Source organism: Pleurodeles waltl, chromosome 5 (assembly GCF_031143425.1).
Source record: "Pleurodeles waltl isolate 20211129_DDA chromosome 5, aPleWal1.hap1.20221129, whole genome shotgun sequence".
In the NCBI taxonomy this organism is placed as follows: domain Eukaryota; kingdom Metazoa; phylum Chordata; class Amphibia; order Caudata; family Salamandridae; genus Pleurodeles; species Pleurodeles waltl.
Window position 1 is genome coordinate 1,142,339,336 of NC_090444.1, and position 24,417 is coordinate 1,142,363,752.

The window sequence follows — 24,417 nt, forward strand, 5'->3', positions numbered from 1 at the left end:
AATGTGGCAGGTTTGGTGTAAAATGCATCTTCTGTATAACCTGCAGACTTCAGAATGCATGGTTTCCAGCTGAAGCAGCTCAAAAGTTGTAGTGAGCCCAACCTTTTTATGTGAATGTGTGGTTATGAGGCGAGATATCTTGCTGTACAAATTAAATTAGCTGAGCTACCCCGTTATTGCAACTCAATTGCAAACCTCCTCTCTTGCAGATTAGTCGTCAATGTATTACAAACATTCACCTCCGAGTAGTTTGTACCCATCTTGGCCCTTCTCACTCATCACATGGACATTCTGTGGGTTCATCTGAGGACTGAGGAGGTCCAGGATGGGACTAATGACGCTGGCAGTTTTTTTTCCATAGCGGAGGAATCATTTACATTTTTTTTTACAATTTGGGACCTCCAGGGTTTCCCCCTCCGCTAATGGACCTAATAGAATTTCTAAAGAATTGAATAAAGCAGTGCTGTCCCCCTTTTCCTGTTTCACAGTCTAGGTCTCCTCCCTCCAGCTTCAGGAAGGTCAGCAGTACACTTCTACTGCCTGGGAAAATAACGTCATCTCCATTTTTTCCACTCAAATCGGCCAGGGGCTTCCAAAACGGTACCTTCAGGCTTCCATAACTCATGCACACAATGTGTATACTACACGGGATACATACAAACTCTCTGGATGTTAGTACTAGGATCTGGGTTAGTGCATAGAAGCAGAACTTTGCATGATCGGGCCAGTAGGTATCTGAGAAAAATAAAAGAAAATATGTTTCTTCTGCAAAGCAATTTTTTTTCTGTGGGCTTATTCAGACTGAATTGGGAGGGCGTCAGGAAATAGGTCCAAGGAGGGATCATGGATCACTCTGGAAAGCGTGCTGCATTCCAGGGAGAAGGAAATGTATGGGAAACATTTGCAGATATATAAGCAAAAAGCCACAAAGTCCTGTACAACCTTAATTCAATTGTAAATCATAGGTCATGTGCCACAGGGTTTAAGCTTTTACATTTCCCATCCATGTGTACACAAATAGTAAACAATATGCTGTGGCTGCATTTGTTATCAATGCACCGTTCATGTGCTGGGAAGGGTGAAGGGGAATGTCTTATTTTGTCTTATTCTGTTAAATAATTTATTTTAAATTTTTCGAATATGTTGGGTTTGAAAGTTTAAATAATCATTTTATTATTTGAAACATGCATGGAATTCTGCAAAAAAGTACTTTTGTTGTCTTATAACCGGCACTCTTCTTCATGCAGCTTTAAGCAACACATATCTAAGTATTTTCTTTGTTGAAGGTTCTTACAGATGTTCTTATTCCAGCAACAATGCAAGAAATGCCGGAAAGGTAAGACTGCGCCTAAAACTTATATAATTATACCTATAAGATACCTTTAGGTGAATAAGGCAATATGATGCACAGACTTCTCCATGAAAAGAAACGTGATCTGAAAAATATGTTGGATTATACCGACGTCTGTCCATACTGTAGGCAAGTAATATAACCCGTCACATTATTTGCAGAGTAATTTCTGGTGTAATTATGAATTTTAACTACTTTATCAAATGTGTTGCAACATACACGCAGAGTAAACTACTACACCGAGCCGATTGTTGTCACAATTACACTAGCATTTTGCCTAGTTCTGGGACAACATATAAACGGGAAACTATTACTGATTAACAAGTAGAAGGAGTTGCCACGGTGCAAGATTCTGTAATAAAAATGTACTTACCCAAACTGCTCATGCATATGTTTGCAGGAAGGAAAAATAAAGTGAAGCAAATGCATCTCCTACATGTACACAATCAGAAGTAGGGCCACTATTAACCCTACAACTTGGAGCTTGCTCTAATGATGAAATCTTCACAGGTATTACTTGTTTTGTTCAGATACATAATATAGCAATAGTGTAAGAACTCCAGGTCAGCGGGACCCAGGTCGGAGGGACGCAGGGCAATCAGATGTTACAGTACTCCAAATGTGACAACAGAGATCATTTACTTCTGGTGTCTTAGTGTCCAAAGCAGAGGTGTGGATGTAACCTGGCCCACAATATTAATTTTTGTGAGCCACAGTCTCCACATCAATGGGTACTGCTAGGTCCACATTAGAATCCAAATGGAAACATAAATGTACAAGTAGGAGGGCCAAATACTATGATGATGAATGACGTGTGTATATAGGTCCTTCTTTGATAAGCAAGTGCCCTGTTTCTGGAAGGTAGGAGAAGCTTCCAGACAGTGGCTTTGAAGTGCAAGGAATTTCCTGTCTCCCCAGCCCTGGCTCCAGGCTGATTGAAATGACAATTCTGGGTTGTTAGGCACTTTGTGTGAAGGCAGAGCACAGGCTATTCAGGTGTAACTGAAGCTGCGCTTAGCTCAGTCTCCCCATCATGTCAGCAGATGGCCAACTCAGGCTTACTAAATCTCTTCTGTGTGACTGTCTGGGAGGAATTCACAAAGTCTAACTGTTGGGCACACATAGTCATTTGACCCAGGCCAGGCTATAAACAAAAAAAGTGCTAAGTGCAAAATAATGTCAAATTGCGAAAAGTGGCTTTTTGAAAATTGTGATAAAAAATCCGACTTCACCACAAGTTAGCATTTCAAATTGTGATTGCAGGGACACCAAACATGACTGGGCTATCTCTTCCCATTTGAAATTGTCACTTATAAAAATGTAATAAGGCAGGCACAATATTATTCTATTGGAGAAATAGGCCTTGCACTAGTGAAAAACGGATATAACTGATTTTCACTATCAGGATATGTAAAAGCTAGAAGTATATGTCCAACTTTTTTAATACACTGTACCGTGCCCTGGGGCTGACCGGGGCCTACCTTAAGTGTGACTTCTATGTATTAAAAGGGAAGGTATGGGCCTGGCAAAACATTTATTTTGTGAGGTTGAAATGACAGTTCAGACTTCACACACAGACTCTGCAATGGCAGGCCTGAGACATGGTAGCAGTTAGTTTACAGTGCCTGGGCACATATTGCACTCTACTAGGAACCTTTAAGTGAATTAAATGTGCCAATTGAGCATAAGCCAATGTTACCAGGTTTTAAGCAGAGAGCACAAGTACCTTACCACTGGTTAGCAGTGATAAAGTGCATAGAGTCCTATAGCCAACAAATGCAAATGCAGTAAAAATGAGAGAAGGAAGGTAAAGCGTTTGAAGATGACCCTGCAGAAAAGACTAGGCCCACCAAAGATATACACAACAAGGTGCAAGAGTGCAGATCCAACAAAGATTTAAACAACAAAGTGCAAGTGAAAAAAGGATCTCAGAATAAGAGATTAAGGCCCTCATTCTAACCCCGGCGGTCTCAGACCGCCGGGGCCAGGGTCGGCGGGAGCACCGCCGACAGACCGGCGGTGCCCCGCAGGGCATTCTGACCGCGGCGGTTTGGCCGCGGTCAGAAAGGGTAAACCGCCGGTCTCCCGCCGGTTTACCGCTGCCCTTAGAATCCCCCATGGCGGCGCAGCTTGCTGCGCCGCCATGGGGGATTCTGACACCCCCTACCGCCATCCTGTTCCTGGCGGTTCGCCCGCCAGGAACAGGATGGCGGTAGGGGGTGCTGCGGGGCCCCCGTAAGAGGGCCCCACAAAGTATTTCAGTGTCTGCCTAGCAGACACTGAAATACGCGACGGGTGCAACTGCACCCGTCGCACCTTCCCACTCCGCCGGCTCAATTCTGAGCCGGCATCTTAGTAGGAAGGTTGATTTGCCCTGGGCTGGCGGGCGGCCTTTTGGCGGCCGCCCGCCAGCCCAGGGCAAATCCCAAAATACCCTCAGCGGTCTTTCGACCGCGGAGCGGTATTTTGGTGGGGGAACTTCGGCGGGCGGCCTCCGCCGCCCGCCGAAGTTAGAATCACCCCCTAAGTCAATTTTGGCTACAAAATGGCCATGTTTCATCTTTTGGGTTCTGTCTTGCTGTGGAAATGCCCAGTTGCTTGGATATCCAATCCAGCCATAGTGTCCTTTGACACCTAGCTGAAATTACAGCTTCTTTCCGTCCTCTGGAGCAAGCCAAATCTTAGTAACAGAGGTACCAACTAATAAGCAAAGGGACTAGCCTAAAATCTCCTAAACCCTGCACATCAACACCCACAGCATATATAGAAACACTTGCACAGGCAAAACGTAAATCAGTGCACTTACATAAAATACACTGGCATTGAGGAGATCAGTGAACATGATAAATACAAATATGTAATTGTTCACAGCTCAATGGGTACTTAAGTAAGTAAGGGCCAGATGTACCAAGAAGGCCTTTTGCGAGTCGGAAATAGCGATTTTTAAGAAATCACTATTTCTGATTCGCAAAATGCAATATATCACATTTGCGATTCGTTAATAGCGATTTCTTAAAAATCGCAAATGCTATTACCGAATCGCAAATTGTGATACCGGCCCCATTTGCACCTATGGGCCTGTAGGCCCATATTTGCGAATTTTTTGCATTTCCAAAATTGCGATTTCTTAACTGGAAATCGCAATTTTGGAAATGCAAAACCCCAGGGTGCGGGGGCCTAAGGCCCCCCCTGCTGAACCCCAAAAAGTTTTTTAGGACATGTAAGGTGCACACATACCAAAAGGGCATGTGTGCTTTACATGTACATTTTAAAAATGCATTTAAAAATGCATTTTTAAAATTTGCACATGATTACCACCAAGTTCAACTTGGTGGTAAATAGCGATTCCTTAATGCCCAATTCGCATTAAGGAATTGCTTCTTACATGTGCTAAATTTCTTATTTAGAGAGTCGCAATTTGCGACTCTCTAAACAGGGTCGCAATTTTAAGGAATCGCTATTTTAGCGATTCCTTAAAATTGCTTTCAGAATGCCTTTAATACATTCTGAAATGGCTTTTTGCATTCGCAAACGGGCATTCGCACCGTTTGCGAATGCAAAAAGCTTTCATACATCCGGCCACTAGTGAAGAAAATCTATACCACATGAGTATATCTTCTGATATCCTTGTTGAAAAATACCACAAATTTAATAATGTATTTTATGTTTCATAGCAGTTTACTTTTTATTACATTGTTTTGCAAACCTCAAATGTTCCTATTTTTTATGTTCTTTCGAATTGATTATTGCTTCATATACTTCATATAATGTCCTTATTCACTATTTTCTCTTGAATTGTATGCTTTCTTGTACTATGCAATCTTTACCTTTTAAAAAAATTCTCTTTAAACCTAAAAAAGAGAAAAATAACCAGAAAGAAAAATTAACAAACTCTAACAAAGCAAGTGGTGTTGTATTTCTGATAGTCCATTTCTGCGCTTTGTGTGATGTATTCAAATATATGCTGGCAGAATCTGAATATTCTGCATTCATTAATGGGGATGCTAAATCAGCCTGGTGAGGGCCCAGGACTGACTGCATTACCCAGTATCCAGTGCAGCAGGGAGGCTGCTTTCCGACATGCTTAGCTCTAGGCAGGCACTCTTAAGCTCTCCAGCAATCCTACAGCATGCGATGCCAAATCAGCCTGGCTGGAGCCCAGTCCGCATTACCCAGAATCCAGTGGGGTAGAGAAGCCACTTCCTGACATGCTTAGCATCAGGCAGGTGCTCTTAAGCCCTCCAGCACTCCTGCGGCACAGGATGACAAATCAGCCTTGCGGGGGCCAAGGACTGCATTATGTAGCATCCATTGCAGCAAGGAGACTGCATTCTGACACGCTTAGCACCAGGCAGGAGTTCTTAAGCCCTCCAGCACTGATGCGCCAGGGTATGTGCCCAAGCGAAGACTGGTCCAAAAGCGGGCCCATCTGCTGCCATCATCTCCCTAAAGAGGCTGGGCTCTTTCATTGAGTACTCTGGAGGTAAGAATACTTTGTGAAGGGTTGATATAATTTTTCGTGGCCCAAAGACCCCTCTCTGAGCTTATTGAACATCATGGGTAAAAGGAAAGTTCAGGGTATTGGTGGAGCAAAACACATACCTTCACCTAATACTCTGTCCATCACTAACTATTGTCCTTCGGAATGGGTGTTGCACCATCCATAGCCCTCCTGGCTCAGGCCCAGAGGGACCCCGGAAAATAGATAAATCCGGTTTGGGATGCATCATAGACTGAGCTTGAGACAGATGGGGTGGCAAACAAAGTCAGCAGATTGAGGAGCAATATGATGAATAATATTAACAGGAAGAACATTGAAGCACAAGATCTTAACCACCCTACTGGGCTGCAAGAGGTGGCCATTCCGACTATGGATTTGGTGACTGATATTGCGGACATTTCCATACAACCAAACTCAACTCTTCTAAAAAAAAGCAGACATACTAAGGAGGTATCACCTTAGAGCCAGTCAATCTTGGAGGCGGGAGTAGTGGCCCTCTCCCCATCAATGAGCTACAAGATACGAGTGCTATGTCTCCCCTGGCGATGCAATTGTGATGCTTTATCCTCCAGGTTAGCACTCTTGTTTCAATCTTTGACAGAGGCCTTAACTGTCAACATCAGAACAGTGCCCGCTCTACGGGCGACAAAAAATGCAAAAACCCAGTCTTTATGCAAGAGCATAATCCATGCATTGTGTTTATATGCAGTATGTTAACCTTTTGCATTGCAGAGTTTAACCTTGAAAAACACCATTAATAATGTTTGCAATAACTGTTCATTTGCAAGGTATTTTTGCAGACTTACTGAGTGTGTTAGGGTGTGGTCCCTTTCTAGGACCTTCTAGAAGGTTTCCCTGCAGCATGACTGGGTGTGGTTTGTGGGCTGGGCCAGACTCTATATAAGGGAGCCAGCCCAGCTCCACGTGCTCACTATTCAGAGGTCCCGGTGCAGAGCAGCAGCAACTTCCTGAGCTCCTGTTCCGGAGGCCTACTTTGATGTTCCAGGCCTGCCCTCATTATATTGGTGATCCTTGAGCAGGGCGGTAAGGAGGAGGTCGGGCTAGGCCCCTGACGCCGTTCTCAAAGACTTTCGAGTTTTGCGCCAAGTTGTGAAACTTTCAGTGTGCGCGATCGTTTCATGGCATTTGCATATTCTTGTTCGAATCGGCAGTCTGTGCGATTCATTCCTATCATGTAAACCTTGGCATTCAGATCGGCAACAGTGTGCGCAAGTCATTCCTATCATGTAAACCTTGGCATTCAGATCGGCAACAGTGTGCGCAATCACTTCATGGCATTTGCATGTTCATGTTCGAATCGGCAGAGTGCGCGATTTATTTCTCTCATGCAAACCTTGGCATTCAGATCGGCAACAGTGTGCGCGATCACTTCATTGCATTTGCATATTCTTGTTCAAATCGGCAGTGTGTGCGATTCATTCCTATCATGTAAACCTTGGTATTCAGATCGGCAACAGTGTGCGCGATCACTTCATGGCATTTGCATATTCTTGTTTGAATCGGCAGAGTGCGCAATTCATTTCTCTCATGTAAACCTTGGCATTCAGATCGGCAACAGTGTGCACGATCACTTCATGGCAATTGCATATTCTTGTTCGAATCGGCAGTGTGCGCGATTCAGTCCTATTATGTAAACCTTGGCATTCAGATTGGCAACTGTGTGCGCGATCACTTCATGGCATTTGCATATTCTTGTTCAAATCGGCAGAGTGCGCAATTCATTTCTCTCATGTAAACCTTGGCATTCAGATCGGCAACAGTGTGTGCGATCATTTCATGGCATTTACATATTCTTGTTAGAATCGGCAGAGTGCGCGATTCATTTCTCTCATGTAAACCTTGGCATTCGGATTGGCAACAGTGTGCGCAATCATTTCATGGCATTTGCATATTCTTGTTCAAATTGGCAGTGTGCGCGAATCATTCCTATCATGTAAACCTTGGCATTTAGATCGGCAACAGTGTGCGCGATCACTTCATGGCATTTGCATATTCTTATTCGAATCGGCATTGTTCGCGATTCATTCCTATTATGTAAACCTTGGCATTCAGATCGGCAACAGTGTGCGTGATCATTTCATGGCATTTGCATATTCTTGTTCGAATCGGCAGAGTGCGCGATTCATTTCTCTCATGTAAACCTTGGCATTCGGATCGGCAATCGAGTAGGGGATTAACAATATCTTAGCTTCTTCTGGACGATGGGCCTCTAACTTAGTGGGTGAGGAACATTCAAGGAAAGATCAGTCTAACCCAAACCCATACTTAGAACCTAAGTCTTTCAAGTTTACCACACAGGTTTCCCCCATATCAGCGGAAGCTATCACACCAGCTCCTGAGAGGTCTTGTAATAAACAATCAAGGGTGTTATCCTTGTTGGATGCTGAGAAGGTGATCCGCCTCATTCCTATGGGGGAGTCATGTCCACAGGAAAGTGAAAGAATAACAGCTAGTTGCTCACACTAGCAATATATACATCTCCCCCTGAGTCAATTGCTTTTGTCATTATTCTTGATCAAGTTCCCCCTTTAACCACAGCAAAGAGGGAATCAGAAGTGGACCAGAAATACAAAGTTATTGGTTTAAAGTCAAGTCAGGTTGGACGGATGACCTTCCCAAGGAAATTAGAAGTGTTCCAGGGGTTGGACATGAACCAAAATGTTTGCCAGGGGATTGTGTGGATGTCAATTTCAGGAACCCGGTTTGGGGGGAGATTCATTCTCACAGTCCTTTAATCTGCTTCCTCCGATTGAATCAGAGTGCTTCCCTGGGTTATTTTTACAATCCATCACAACCTTTGCAGGGAGTGGTAGCTGTTTAGCAGCAGGGTAATGGTAACCTGGTGTCTCACCCGTAGCCTTTGCAGCTCTCTTTCAGTAACTGCTTTTCTGCCCTAAGCAACCTGCAAGAAAATGACTGATGATGCTTATTGCCGTCCACTAAGAATAGTAATAGTTCTATGTCTGTCATGTTAACCACTGACCCTTCCTCAAATAAGGCAGGGCCTTTAGCTCAGCTGGAAAAGCCAGATCCAATTGTGAGCTCTACGCCAATAACATCTTGCCCTAGAGATGCTATGAAAGTACTATTCTGGAACATTGCCGGCATCCACTCGAAGCTTTTGAATGAAGACTGGCTGGCTTTCACAAAAGAGTTTGATTGACATGCCTCCAAGAGACTTGGGACCTGGAAGACTTCGATATAATTATTATTTTTTTTTTTAATTCTGCTCTGCCTGCTGCCTCAGGGAGGGCAATGGGAGTTTTGACTTTCTTCATTTCCATTAAGTTCCCCAGTGTAAGGGTTAAATCTGTTGGCTCGTCTCCCTGGTAACAAATAATATTACTTTCAGGGTTGGGTACTATGGACCTATTGATTGTAAACCTTCATTACAATAAATTCGACCATCATTATACTAATATTGTGATTATGTTGCATGAGGAAATCTTAATATGAGAGCAAAATGTCTCCCACTAGGCTTGCTTTGGGTAGGTAACGTCAATTGTACAGCATGTAAGCATAGAAATTCACAGGTGTGTGGCATGGAAAATAAGGATGGGCAGGAGTCGACACACTGCAAACATTCAAATTATGGGGATGCCTTGAAACATATTCTATAGTCTGAGGAATTAGTACTCCTGAATGATTGTGTCAGGACTACCCTTAACTGTTACCCAATGTTTGTAGGAGGGAACACATCCAGTATCATTCATTTTATGTTGATTTTAAATAATTTTAATTATCTTGTGGTTGGTTTTAAATTTTCCCCAAAATGTGCTACTGACCCTACCCCCCTAGTAGCTTCTCTCAAATTAGATAATGTGCTAGGCAAGCCTAGGAAGACTGTAGCCCCTCTTATCTACAACTATAATAAGGGTCTCAGATTGAATTAGGAGCAGTTCGACTTAAAAATCATTTCTGGCAAAAATTGTCTTTGAAAATATTGGGCTAAAATGTCAGTGTTTGTCATAGGAGGCTTCCCCTCTTTGTATAATTAAGGACTTTGGTGCATTTGCTCAGGTATCGTATCTGACCTTACTGTAAAATGTTCTAGCCTCACTCCCGCCCCTCACCTGTGGTTTAATTCTGACTGTTCAAAGTCGCAAAAGCCCTTAAAGATGGCACTAAACTAATGCTAGGGTAAATAAAATTTCAAGGCCAGAAAAGCTGAACTTAGAAACGAGCCATGGTCGGTCTTGTTGGCTGCTGGGGACATGAGGGATATGAGGCAATTCTGTGAGGTTATGATCCACCCATTATTGCAAATTAATCCAGAATCTTTAATCCCCTGAACAAGGGTGATCATTCCCAAGATATAAGGATTCATATAGAAAGAGATAGGGAATCAGCATTTCAGTTTAGTAAGTCTATTACAGTGAAGGAGGTAGAGATGGCCATTAAGCAAAGTAAGTATAGCAAAGCCCCAGGGCCGAAAAGAGTGCCTGTAGATTTGTTTAAAGATAATCCTGAGCTCTGGGTCCCTTTGCTTACTAATGTATTTAGAGCTGCCGTGATTAGACCACATCCCTCGACTTCAATTAGGCCACTGTTTTGCTGATCTTTAAAAGGGGGGGGGTGATCTGACCCAGTCTGTTATTGGCCCATTTCTTTATTAGATTCCACAGTTCAAATACTGGTCAGGATTCTTTTGGCATGATTGATGGGTTGAGCTGTATCTAATAATGTCCTTTCAGAAACCCAGTACAGTTTTAGACACGGTTTGGGCACTGTCAGCAGTGTTTGAACTTATCACTCACTGTAGGAAAATGCACCAAATCCATGAAGAGCCTTTATACCTAGCATTCACGGACCTGTCTTGTGCTTTCAAACAGGTACAAGTTGTGGAACATGCTTGGTTATATGGGGATATAGTTTCCCCCTAGGTGCCATTATTGGAACACCTCAGTTAAGATCTGTTTAGGTCCAGGGGGAGAGTGTATTTCTTTGATATACTCCACTGAAGGGGTTCTGCGGGACTGCATCTTGGTCCCATTTTTGTTCCTACTTCAGATGAAATTGGATTTCCTGAGGGCAGGCACTTTCTTCATCTCTTCCCTTCTCCATGCAGATGATGCGGTCTGTAATTACTCTCCAGAAAGCTTTGAACACCTTTGTGGAGTTCATGTCATCCCTCCATTTGAGGATTAATCATCTCAAATCTTTTATTGTGGTTTGTGGGCCAACAAATACTACATCTAAACCTTTTTTTATCCAAGGTGCCCCAGTCACCAAGGTAGAGAGTGTTTGTTACTTGGGACTACCTTTTAATACGCAATTAAAATGGGACTCACTGATGGGGCTGAGGAAGCTACAAACAAATAGAGCCATTAAGGCAGTTTTTCACTTTGTGGCAAAGCTAAGCCATAGACCACGGAGGGTAATGATTTCTTTATGTAGAGCCAAATACCTTTCAACTGTGTTAACACTTTCAGGCTCAGTTTCAGGTGCCTGTTCTTCCTCATCATTGCTATTTGTCTGAACCTCTATTCCTGCAGTCGCACATATAATCGAGCATTTGGTCTTGCACAACAAATCCCTTCCCAGTAGAGATACTGGATGTGAGTCACAGACTACAAACTTATGCAGCCCCTGGAAATTGCCAATCTCAACTTGTACTGGATCCGTGATCGGATTTGTTAATTATCTGTTTGCTACTCCTACAACCTGAACTGTTCTGCCTGAAAGAAGTAAATTCGGAACTTCTGCACTTCTCACTGTAGAGCATGTAGCTCCTGTTTCCACTAGAACTCTGTGACCCATTACCTTTCCCTTCACAAATGGTCCTCTCTGATCTACCTTTAAGGATGCTGCAAGCATACATGGCTCTTCATCTGAACTAATACACATCCATTCATCGTTTATTTCATTCTCACTATGTAATGAGAATTGGTGCACTGTGTTATTACTTCTATCTTGTCTCTGACCTGTGACCTGCGGAGTAAGCATCATCTGTTGCTGTTTCATCAGGGCTTGAGGTATCTGCATTTGCTGTCTAGGTACCATAGGAGCATTGGTTGCAACTGTGTCACTTGTGCGTACGGCACTTGCACCTGCTGCATGGGCTGAACATTCTGCACTTGATTTTTCAAATTTGAATTAAGTCCTCTCATTCTAGGGACGTTCACAGTTTGAAATGTATTGACATCACCACTTTGCTGAACAACACCATTCTGCACCATCAATGGATACACCTGCTTCCAGTGTCCCACGTTTCCACACAGATGACATGGTAACATCTTTTTCATCCCCTGTACATCATTCTGATGCTGCGGCATCTGTTGCACTAAAGCTCCTTGCACTCTTGTCTGAACTGCCTTAATTTGGATTACCATTGCTTTCTCCTTCAGCTTTTTCTGCTTTAACTCAATCTCATCACTACAGTATTTTGCATACTGCAATACCTCATCAATCGGCTTCGCTTGCCAGCAAATCAGATTACTCTTAATCATCTGCCCTATTTCAGGTCTCAATCCTTTGACAACCCTGAACACAAAGTGCAACATGTCTTTCGGCTCAATTGCTTCTTTACCACTGTACTACTTGAACGCTTTCAGCAATCTCTCATAATAGGTATCTATTGACTCTTTCGCCTCCTGCACTGTCCTATCAATTCTCTGCCAGTCAATGTTTTTAGGCGAAATTCTTGTCTTCAGGAACTCAATCACCTTATAATAATGTTTCATCACTTCAGGTGATGGTGCACCTGTAACTCTATCCCTTTCTGGTTCACTCGTCAGCCAATCTACTGCTCTCTTGCATTCAACCCATAAGTCAGCTGGAACCACTATTTCCAACAAGGTATTCAAGTCTTCCCACAGACATTTAGAAAGCTTCACAAATCTATCTGTCTGCTGGTACCACTCAACTGGTTTCTCTCTCAGTTTTGGGAAATCATTTGTGAAAGACAGAATATCACTCCTAAGCCATGGAACATGAACAAACTGCCCTCCTGGAATTTCTCTCATCGATAAAAGTTTTACTGGATCCTTTTTTTCTGAACACTTTCAGACCCGTCTTCTGAGTCTCATTTCCATTTATCCTTCTTCTTTGCCCATCTGCCTTCCCATTTCTCTAATGCTCCCCAAATCTGAGCACTCTGCAATAATTCTTTGAGATGCGCTTTCATCCCTGCTGACCTCATGTGTTCAAAATCTTTCGCCTCAAAATCTAACCTGTAACTCCTTTTCAAATGTTTTGTTCTCTCAATCTCTATGTTATGTTTGTCTGCCAGATCTGCCAATTTCTGATGTATCTTGCTCACGTCCCTTGTAATCCTTGGACACAAGTACCTCAGCTCTTCTTCTGTGTAGGATTCTAATCTATTCACTCCCATTGTCCCCTCAGCTAGCTCAGTTATTTCTGTAGCTAATCTTATCCGATTTATCAGCTCTTCACCCTTGGATGTATTTTGAGGAGTATTCAAACTATCCAACCACTCGCTCAATTGCTGTGCTGTCAATCCCTGTAATTAAATGTTACTTGCATTCGGCAATGGCACCTGCTGTACCACAGTACCTAGAGTTTGCGGTGTCAAAAGCTTCAAGCTCTGACTTGCACTCGGGCCATTTACCGCATCTGGAAGCACAACAAGTGGACTAAGGTCCATTAATGGTCTAGATCCAGCAACGTTCTGACCCATAGACAATATCACCTGTACATGATCACTCACTCCACTCCTCACGAGACTCTGTGACATTTCACCCTGTTCCCCTGTATATGATTTATTTTGCGCAAACAATGGTACAGCGGGTCCAATTGTAATCAGCAATGATATTGCATCTGGTGCTTCTCTGACACTCGCATTTCGTGGAAGGGCTACTCCTATACTCTGATTCATCACTGGTGTCACATCTGACTGTGTCCTTGTCATTGGTGTAAACTTCGGCAAACCGTGTGGCTGTGCCTGAGGCATCAACATTGGGATCGGCTCTGTCTGGAGTAGCATTGGCCTCGGAAGCACTTGCTCCGACGGCACCACTAAGTTCAAAGTTGTCTCAGGAACTGGTACATCTGGATAAATCCTCTGTATCAACGGTGGGTCCATCTGTGCTTGGACCACCGAAGTAGTCACAGCACTAGGAGTACTCTGCACTACCCCCTGTATCTGTCCATTATCTGTTTGCACTGGTCCCACTGTTCCCGTCACTTGAGCTGAAGCAGTCAGAACAGAACTAGTACTTGGTTCCCTTCATGCGCCTCATATGGCGGAGGACGATCCCTCAATATCTGTGGAATAAGATCCTCAACATCTGAATCTTCTTCGTCTACATAAGTCTTTTTCTTCTTCTTATCTCTTGATCCCTCATCACTCTTGTCATCATCCTCTTTTCCATCTAACTTATCTTCCTCTGCGATAGCAGGAAACAATCTAACACCCTGCAACGTTGTCATTCTCTACTTCTTCTGTTCCCAATCCCATCTTGCCTCTGCCAAGGACTTCTCTACCTTCCTTACTCTCCTCTGGAATCTCATCTCTTGCTGCTGTCTCGCTACAAGCTCCCGCTAAAGCCTCAAACTGTGCTGGTCTGGGAAGTTGTCTCATATAATGTCATTCGCAACTGATCCCAAATTCTCAAATTTAAACGTTCCATGCTCTGGAAACCCTAAAACTCCCTGTTTCTCTGTCAATTTGCACCATGGCGCGACAACTCGCTCTTTCATCACAATAAATGCCAGAGAATTTTCCGGTAGGGTAGGCTCCCCAACTGTCACCTTAATCTAAGAATCACCCTTCATGGCACTTCTGAACGCTTTGAAAAACTACATTTTGCTATCTTTTATGTAATTGATTCAATAAGGAAATTACTTTTACTCCCAAGATTCCTTTTTCTCAGTCTCCCACATTTACAAGCAAAACTCGACCCACAAATTTCACTCTCAACTGATCAATGGGACTGTCCTGGTGCACATAGGACTCGCCAAATCTCAGTCGAAAATTTATCTTACTCACTTAACTCACACACCAACTTGTTGACCACGCCCGATCAACCTACTAAACCAGACAGATTACAACATATAACCAAGTACCTCCTACACTTGTCAATATACCCCGGAGTCTTCGACCATGCAGGGTCTGTACATTACCAACAACCACGTGGACAATTTTTTAGCACAGAGCGCCACACACATATGAAGTTCGACGGCTTCCCTACTCTCATACTGGGGAGTACGCACACTCCTACTAAACCTCAACTGGAGTACGCAAACTCCCTACTTTACCTTTCGTACGTCACAATTCACCTGCGATTTGCTTAAGCCTTTGCAAGCGCAATTTACCACTTTCATACTGTCACAAGAATGCCGAGAACATACCCATCTTTACTAGCGGGATCCAGGATCTGGGGAAGTCATTTCTGGGCTTAAGGGGACATCATCTTTGCTACAATTGGCATTTTGGAAAAACAAAATTCAAACCTCATCAAAAAAATTAACAACTAACCCTAACTTAAACTACCACCATAACCACTAACTACCTCATAACTAGTTCTCGAAGGAAACTAACCATCAAGCTGCTACTAAAAACTGCCAGCGCACCTGGTCCTTAGTAAGTAAACTTACAAGGGGACACATATAGGCTGATGAACCTTTTGGATCGCATGAAGTAGCCTAGCTATGTAGTCAATGTAATCAATTACCAATGTAATCAATCAACAACCACTGAGAGAATCATTAAGCATGAGTCCATATATCAACATTTCATGAATAACCACAACTCAATTATATGTTTTATCAATTTTATTTCCCTATTAGTTACAATATTAAGTCATCAGGTTAGATCAAACTTTATTCAATCAACTCAGAATTAGTTCATTAATGACCACCACTAACATAATCTAATCAGAACTTGAGAAAACACACGCTCAAATGCTTCAGCATAAGCCAACAAAGATGAATACAACGGCATAAATAGCAGAGTTCAGCAATCAGTCCGTCAATCATTTTTCACTGTCAACGTCACCTAAAGGACCCCCACCTAACCCAGATTAGCATTTAGCATGTGGGGCTTCATGCAAAAACAATTCAGAAAACGTGAATTTGTAAAACATCTAGCTAAGAGAAAAAAACTATAAAACAGCGCAGTTGGTACCTAGAAAAAAAGTTAATTAGTCACATTGTCATAGCTACCTATCCACAAAATGGATCAGCAACAAAGTCAGTCTTCACCTTCAGGTCACCAATCGATCAGCAACGTATCAGGCTCTAAGAGCATGAGCCTAATGACAGAATCTCAAACCGCATCTCTTGACGTCATCACTTCTTACCTCACATCTCGAATTAGCCCTCGCATCTCAAGTTTAAGCCTCTTGTCATGACTTTTTAGAAGAGTTTTTCAATCCATCCCCTTAATGCCTAATTGGTCAATTAGTCCTCCATATGTGATGTTAACCAGTACATTTTATTCTACCTATCTATGATTTCTAGTATTTCATCTTTCTCAGTTCACTGATTGGTTTATTGTACGATGTCCTCATCATCCAGCTCATCAGGTATCGAAAATGTTGCATCTTCCTCTTCAGTCAGTGCTTCTATTGTTCAAGTCCTGGGAAAGTACACCAAGTATGTCTTAGATCAAACTTGTTACATTTCATAGTCCCTCATCTCCTGTTCGTCGGTACTTTCCAGAACATTCTAGCTAAGCAACTCTAACATTGGGTAGTTCAGGGTCAGGTTAGTATTTCAACTTCTCTCCAGCATGTTCTAATAATTCAGCTTCTGCTTGAGGCCTGGCAAAACTAGGCCACAACTTATGCTAAGTTAATTCTACAACTTAATGCAAAACATAGGTTATACATCTTAATATGACATATTACTACATTATTATTATACATTTTCATATTTTCACACTTTTTTTTTACATTTTAGTACAAGTTCGTATAAGTGGCTGACATACCCCGTTGGCACATTTTCAAACGTGGACATTATGGCCCTCATTCTGACCCTGGCGGTCGGTGATAAAGCGGCGGCCAAGCCGCCAACAGGCCGGCGGTCCAAAATATGCAATTCTGACCCTGGCGGGAACCGCCAACACAGCCCGCCGCATTAACACTCCGACCGCCACGGCGGTACAAACAAACAGGGCGGTGGTCCCCGCCAACAGCCAGGCGGCAGACAATGTACCGCCCACCCTATCACGACCCACCAATCCGCCACCTTTTCCGGGGCGGGAGCACCGCCGATAAAAACACGGCGGAAACAGACTACGAACGGGAAAACGCTCACCTCTACGCACTCCACGCGAGATTCCGGCAGTATGGAACCAGAGTTGCAGGTCATCCCCGCACTCCTATACCTGCTCATATACCAGGAGCACGCCCGGCGGCGCGGAAGACATCGGTGAGTACTGCACCTACGACACAGGGGAGGGAAAAGATTACCGGCACACACCCACCCACCCATACCCACTACAACACACACATCAATGCATTCCCACAGATCACTGTCACAACCCACAAACCCCCCCCTCCGAAATAATGCAAAGACCAAAAGAAGAGATCATAAACGGGCAGATATATTGAAATATGGACACCAGTAATCCCAATAAATAAATAAACTATGTACAAAATATACACAGCTACTAAATGTAGTCCAACCACTGTCCGTGGACCACAGGGGTCCTGTGCAAAGGGGCAAGGCCCAGTCCCACGACAAGAACTCCACGGAGAGAACACTGCAGGGGCATCAGAAAGAAAATAGGACAGGCACCTCAGGGGGAAGGGAAGGGGGGGCACCTCAGCCACTTGAGTACACGACGCCAGATCCACGAGGGGACTCCATGACCACTGGGCCATCCTGGGGAGTGCAAAGCCACAGTCCAAACAGTCCATACAGTGGGTGGCCTGCCCACTGGGCCATCCTGGGGAGTGCAAAGCCACAGTCCAAACAGTCCATACAGTGGGTGGCCTGCCCACTGGGCCATCCTGGGGAGTGCAAAGCCACAGTCCATACAGTCCATACAGTGGGTGGCCTGCCCACTGGGCCATCCTGGGGAGTGCAAAGCCACAGTCCAAACAGTCCATACAGTGGGTGGCCTGCCCACTGGGCCATCCTGGGGAGTGCAAAGCCACAGTCCATACAGTCCATACAGTGGGTGGCCTGCCCACTGGGCCATCCTGGGGAGTGCAAAGCCACAGTCCATACAGTCCATACAGTGGGTGGCCTGCCCACTGGGCCATCCTGGGGAGTGCAAAGCCACAGTCCATACAGTCCATACAGTGGGTGGCCTGCCCACTGGGCCATCCTGGGGAGTGCAAAGCCACAGTCCAAACAGTCCATACAGTGGGTGGCCTGCCCACTGGGCCATCCTGGGGAGTGCAAAGCCACAGTCCATACAGTCCATACAGTGGGTGGCCTGCCCACTGGGCCATCCTGGGGAGTGCAAAGCCACAGTCCATACAGTCCATACAGTGGGTGGCCTGCCCACTGGGCCATCCTGGGGAGTGCAAAGCCACAGTCCAAACAGTCCATACAGTGGGTGGCCTGCCCACTGGGCCATCCTGGGGAGTGCAAAGCCACAGTCCATACAGTCCATAACAGACCCCACTGCCACTGGAGGAGGCATGTTGGCCAGAGGACATCCTGCAGCCCTGCCCGAGATAGATCCTGCCCTGCCACGTCTGCCAAAGGGCCAGCGGTTCTTGCCCGGAAGGGCCCAGTTCAGCGCCTCATGCCTTGAAGGGCCCAGTTCAGCGGGGCTTGCCTTGAAGGGCCCAGTTCAGCGGTTCTTGAGACGGCGGGGCCCAGCGGAGCGGTTCTTGAGACGGCGGGCCCAGCGGAGCGGTTCTTGAGACGGCGGGGCCCAGTTCAGCGGTTCTTGAGACGGCGGGGCCCAGTTCAGATGTTCTTGAGACGGCGGGGCCCAGCGGAGCGGTGCTTGAGACGGCGGGGCCCAGTTCAGCGGTTCTTGAGACGGCGGGGCCCAGCGGAGCGGTGCTTGAGACGGCGGGGCCCAGTTCAGCGGTTCTTGAGACGGCGGGGCCCAGCGGAGCGGTGCTTGAGACGGCGGGGCCCAGTTCAGCGGTTCTTGAGACGGCGGGGCCCAGCGGAGCGGTTCTTGAGACAGCGGGGCCCAGTTCAGCGGTTCTTGAGACGGCGGGGCCCAGTTCAGCGGTTCTTGAGACGGCGGGGCCCAGCGGAGCGGTGCTTGAGACGGCGGGGCCCAGTTCAGCGGTTCTTGAGACGGCGGGGCCCAGTTCAGCGGTTCTTGAGACGGCGGGGCCCAGCGGAGCGGGGCTTGAGACGGCGGGGCCCAGTTCAGCGGTTCTTGAGACGGCGGGGCCCAGCGGAGCGGTTCTTGAGACGGCGGGGCCCAGCGGAGCGGTTCTTGAGACGGCGGGGCCCAGCGGAGCGGTGCTTGAGACGGCGGGGCCCAGTTCAGCGGTTCTTGAGACGGCGGGCCCAGTTCAGCGGTTCTTGAGACGGCGGGGCCCAGCGGAGCGGTGCTTGAGACGGTGGGGCCCAGTTCAGCGGTTCTTGAGACGGCGGGGCCCAGCGGAGCGGTTCTTGAGACGGCGGGGCCCAGCGGAGCGGTTCTTGAGACGGCGGGGCCCAGTTCAGCGGTTCTTGAGACGGCGGGGCCCAGTTCAGATGTTCTTGAGACGGCGGGGCCCAGCGGAGCGGTACTTGAGACGGCGGGGCCCAGTTCAGCGGTTCTTGAGACGGCGGGGCCCAGCGGAGCTGTGCTTGAGACGGCGGGGCCCAGTTCAGCGGTTCTTGAGACGGCGGGGCCCAGCGGAGCGGTGCTTGAGACGGCGGGGCCCAGTTCAGCGGTTCTTGAGACGGCGGGGCCCAGCGGAGCGGTGCTTGAGACGGCGGGGCCCAGTTCAGCGGTGCTTGAGACGGCGGCCGGTCTATGGCCAACTGCTCATTGCCTGGTGGTGCCCTCCTGGGCAGCGGGGATGGTGCTCCTTCAATGCCCACCTGGGCTGTGGGTGGTGGGGCCCTCCTGGCCAGCTGGGCTGGGTCCTCCCTGTGCAGCGGCTATGGGGGTGGTGGGCTCTCCCGGGGCAGCTGTGCCGGTTCCTCCCGGGGCAGCGGCTATGGGGGTTGTGGGCTCCTCCTGGGCAGCATGCCTGCTGCCTGACCTCTCCGACTTGCTGCCCTTGCCCTCCTTAGTCGTGAGTCTGTGGCCCTTTCCTCCCTTTGGAGCTGTGGCTGGTGACTGTCTCTGGGTGGTGTCCGGGGGGGATGTAGAAGGCGGGCTCCTGCGGCGCCCCTTCCGCCTTCTGCTCCTCTTCCCAGGGGGTGGGCTGGCTGTCCCCTTGCTGCTGGGCGAAGATCCAGACATGCGGGCTGGCGGGCTCCAATACCCCTGCACCCTTGTCAAGGGGGCTGCAGGGCTGGTGGTGGCTGAGGTGCTCTTCTTACCCCGACGAGAAGGAGGGGGGGGCTCAGGGTCAGGAAAGAAGTTAGCAGTGGCGAGGAAGAGTTTCTTGGGACAATGGAGAGTGGTAGGTACAGTGGGAATGGGAGTGGAGGGAAAGGATGTGGTTGTAGGTGAGTCACGTTTGCTGTCTTTGGGTGCAGGTGCAGGAGGGATAGGCTGTCGTGAGGTGGATGGCTGTTGGGTGGGTGGGTGGCTGCGTTTGTGTGGTGTGGAAGAGGGGGTGACAGACACAGTGGGAGAGGACACAGGGGACGTGTAAATGGCAGTGGTGGTGGTGACTGCACGTGTGCGGACTGGAGTGGAGGGTGTGCTGGTGATGGAAACACTGGCTGATGGTGAGGTGAATGGAGGTGTGAGTGTAGACGTCACAGGGAGGGAGGAGGGAGACGAGGAGGTGGGGGTCACAGAGGTGGTAGTGACTGTTGGCATGTCTGCATCGGAATGTTGCGTGTGTGAATGTCTGCGTGATCTGTGGTGCTTATGTTTGGATGAGCTTCTCTTGGGTGTTGAGGTGTGTGCAGGCTGGTCTGATGGTGTGGGTGGGACAGGCAGAGGAACAGGAGACTGGGAGGAGGGAGTTAGTAGAGGGAGGCAGGAGACAGGGACAATGGCTGCCGTCAGTGCTGAGGCCAGAGCCTGGAACGATCGCTGATGGGCAGCCTGACCCGAATGAATGCCCTCCAGGTACGCATTGCTGCGATGAACCTCCCTCTCCACCCCCTGGATGGCATTCAAAAGGGTAGTCTGCCCAACAATGAGCGTTCGGAGGAGGTCAATGACCTCCTCACTGAGGGCAGCGGGGGTAACAGGGGCAGGGCCTGAGGTGCCTGGGGCGAAGGAGATGCCCGGCTTCCTGGCAGAGCGGGCACGGGGCGAACGCTGAGGGGCTGCTGGGAGGGCGGAGATGTTGCGCTGGGTGGCGGCTGTACCTGTAATGGCGGGGGGCACGGATGGTGCCACCCCCGCAAGGGAGCTCCCTTCCGAGGACGTGTCCGTGTCGCTGCAGGGTCCAGTCGTCCCCGTCGTGGAGCTCCCCTCGCCCTCCGTCTCACTGGTCCAGTCTGACTCTGTGGCATGGCCCTCCTGGGCCATGTGAGATGCAGCTCCCTCCTGCCCCGATGCCACTTCTCCTCCGCCTGATGATGCTGATGCACACAAGCACAGAAAGACAAACAAAAAGGGGGGGGGAGAGAGAAATAAAGGGATATTGAGTACATGGATCTCCGGTACAGTTAGCGGACATGACAGACACAGATGCCCCCTGCACTAAGTTGCGCACTTGTGGTCCGCTACGCATTCCGTGGAACATGCCCTACACGCCTAGAGTTGACAACTGCACCCATGGATGACACGACCCAGGGATGGCTGTACTGACAAACTACTGAGGGTGGTGGCTGGGGACACAGGGGCTTACGGGGGTGCCCAGCCTACAGATGTTGCCCTTGCCTAGGGGGACCCACAGCCCTCCTCCCCCACCCAGACACCTCCACTGCGCGACAACAGAGTAGATAATGCTTGTACTCACCCCCTTGTGTCTGCTGTGCTGCCCTCACGCGCCCATCCAAATCAGGGTAGGCCACCGCCAGGATCCGGAACATCAGGGGGGTCAGTTGACGGCAGGCACCCCGCCTACGTTGGGAGGCCATCCCCAGCAGAGACTCAGCGGTCTTCTTGGTCCCGCGGCGGATGTCCTCCCACCTCTTGCGGCAGTGGGTGCCCCGTCGATGGTGGACCCCCAGGGTCCGGACTCCCTTGGCGATGGCACGCCAAATCCCGATCTTCTCATGGGCGCGGACCTATGTGACACGTACAGGGAGGGAGAAATACCACGTTCAAGTTTGTCTGCATTTTCCCTGCCAGTGGCCCAACGCCCCCCATCCCCGCCAGGCCCCCCGCCATGCCCCCCGCCAGGCCCAACATGCCCCCCATCCCCGCCATGCCCTCCGCCATGCCCCCGCCAGGCCCAACATGCCCCCCATCCCCGCCATGCCCCCCGCCATGCCCCCCGCCAGGCCCAACATGCCCCCCATCCCCGCCATGCCCCCCGCCATGCCCCCCGCCAGGCCCAACATGCCCCCCATCCCCGCCAGGCCCCCCGCCAGGCCCAACATGCCCCCCATCCCCGCCAGGCCCCCCGCCAGGCCCCCAAGCCAGCCAGTGGCCCCAAATCCAGATTGAATTAAACTCACTTGTTGGTCTGGAGGACCGTAGAGTAGCGCATACTGGGGGAGGACCCCATCCACAAGTTTCTCCAACTCCTCTCCAGTGAAGGCAGGGGCCCTTTCCCCAGGCGCAGCAGCCATTGTCCCTTCCAGACCGAGGTCACAGCAGCACTTGCATTATAGGTCCTCTCCTGTGAAAGTTCAAGTCGCAAGTGGATTAGTAGATAGAAAATGGCGGTCACGTCCGCGGCGGTGCGTACCGCGGTGGTGCGTCCCGCCACCGCCGGCGCCCTTCGCCATTGGCTCCTGAAACCCATAGGCTTCAATGTTAACCAATGCGGCTTCGCGCCGCGGTCTTCGCCCGCCGCCCGCTGCGGTGTGCCACGCCAGCGCATTGACCTCACATCCCACTGTCACACTTCACAGGTCAGGCAGCCGCCATTTCCAGGGCCCACATGGCTCTATTTCAACTGCGTCACACAGGCCTAGGCCTTGCATAGCCACTCAGACACGCCATTCACTGCATAGAGAATCGTTTACTGTGCTAGCTGTGAGTACGTACCTGTGGGTTGCTTGACTGTGTGCTCCATGTTGTCCTTCCTAGGCACCGTCCGCTGGGTTTGGCGAGGAGACGGATGAATCCTCCCGTGTACCGACCGCTGGTGGACCTGTCGACAATGGAAGAACGCCACATTATCCTGACCTACCGTCTTAACCGTGCCACTATACATGAACTGTGTGCCCAGCTGGAGCCCGACCTGATGTCCCCCATCCTCCAACCCACAGGGATTCCCCCTCTGGTGCAGGTCATGTCAGTACTCCATTTCTTGGCAAGTGGGTCATTTCAGACAACAGTGGGAATTGCTTCTGGGATGTCTCAGCCCATGTTTTCGAAGGTGTTATCCAGAGTGTTGTCTGCCCTGATGAAATCCGTGAGGAGCTACATCATTTTCCCTGAGGTGGGCGAATTGGCTACAGTGAAGGGTGATTTCTACACCCTTGGACATATTCCCAACGTCATTGGTGCCATTGATGGGACCCATGTGGCTTTGGTTCCCCCAAGAGACAGGGAGCAGGTGTACAGGAACAGAAAAAGTTACCATTCAATGAACATCCAGGTGGTGTGTTTGGCTGACCAGTACATCTCGCATGTAAATGCCAAATTCCCAGGGTCAGTGCATGACGCCTACATCCTAAGGAATAGCAGCATCCCTTACGTGATGGAACAGCTAGAGAGACACCGTGTATGGCTAGTGGGGGACTCTGGGTACCCCAACCTGTCGTGGCTACTGACCCCAGTAAGGAATACCCGGACAAGGGCAGAGGAACGGTACAATGAGGCCCATGGGCGTACTAGGAGGGTGATCGAACGCACCTTTGGCCTCCTGAAGGCCAGGTTTCGGTGCCTGCATATGACAGGTGGATCCCTAATGTACTCACCTAAGAAGGTGTGTCACATCATCGTGGCCTGCTGCATGCTTCACAACCTGGCTTTGCGCCGCCAGGTGCCTTTCCTGCAGGAGGATGGTCGAGACGGTGGTGTTGTGGCGGCTGTGGAACCTGAGGAGAGTGACGAGGAGGAAGACGACGGGGCTGAAACAGACAACAGGGACAGAATCATTGAACAGTACTTCCAATAGGACACAGGTAACAATTCAAAGATAATTTAGTAAATGTGAACTACTCTCCTGCATCTCTGCTGCCTGTCTATTTGCCCCAGTGTATGATGACTGAGTTGTGGCTTTTCCCTCCCTATTTCAGATCTGGGGTCCCCACTACGAGTCCTGTGCTTCGTTTCCCCATGGACTACAGCTTTGTGGCAGCTTTTTGTTGACTTCACCATGTACAAGGACATATTTGCACTGTCATGTCAATTACAATATATTGAAATCACAGCCAGACTCCAGATAGTTTTGTGCAAAATAGGTGTTTATTGAAGTGCTCAAAATGGGATGGGTGGTTTCAAGTGGGTGGGGGCTATGGTGAAGGAATGTCCATG

General features: G+C 48.3%; 1 protein-coding gene across 1 annotated transcript in view; it reads left to right on the plus strand.

Moving 5' to 3' along the window:
- The window catches only part of RFX6 (regulatory factor X6), a 337,979-nt gene that overhangs the window by 217,422 nt on the left and 96,140 nt on the right, over nucleotides 1–24,417 (plus strand). Inside the window, exon 10 of the mRNA XM_069236757.1 lies at nucleotides 1,287–1,336. Within this exon, the coding sequence (XP_069092858.1) occupies nucleotides 1,287–1,336 (50 nt within the window). The remainder of the gene's footprint in view (nucleotides 1–1,286; nucleotides 1,337–24,417) is intronic.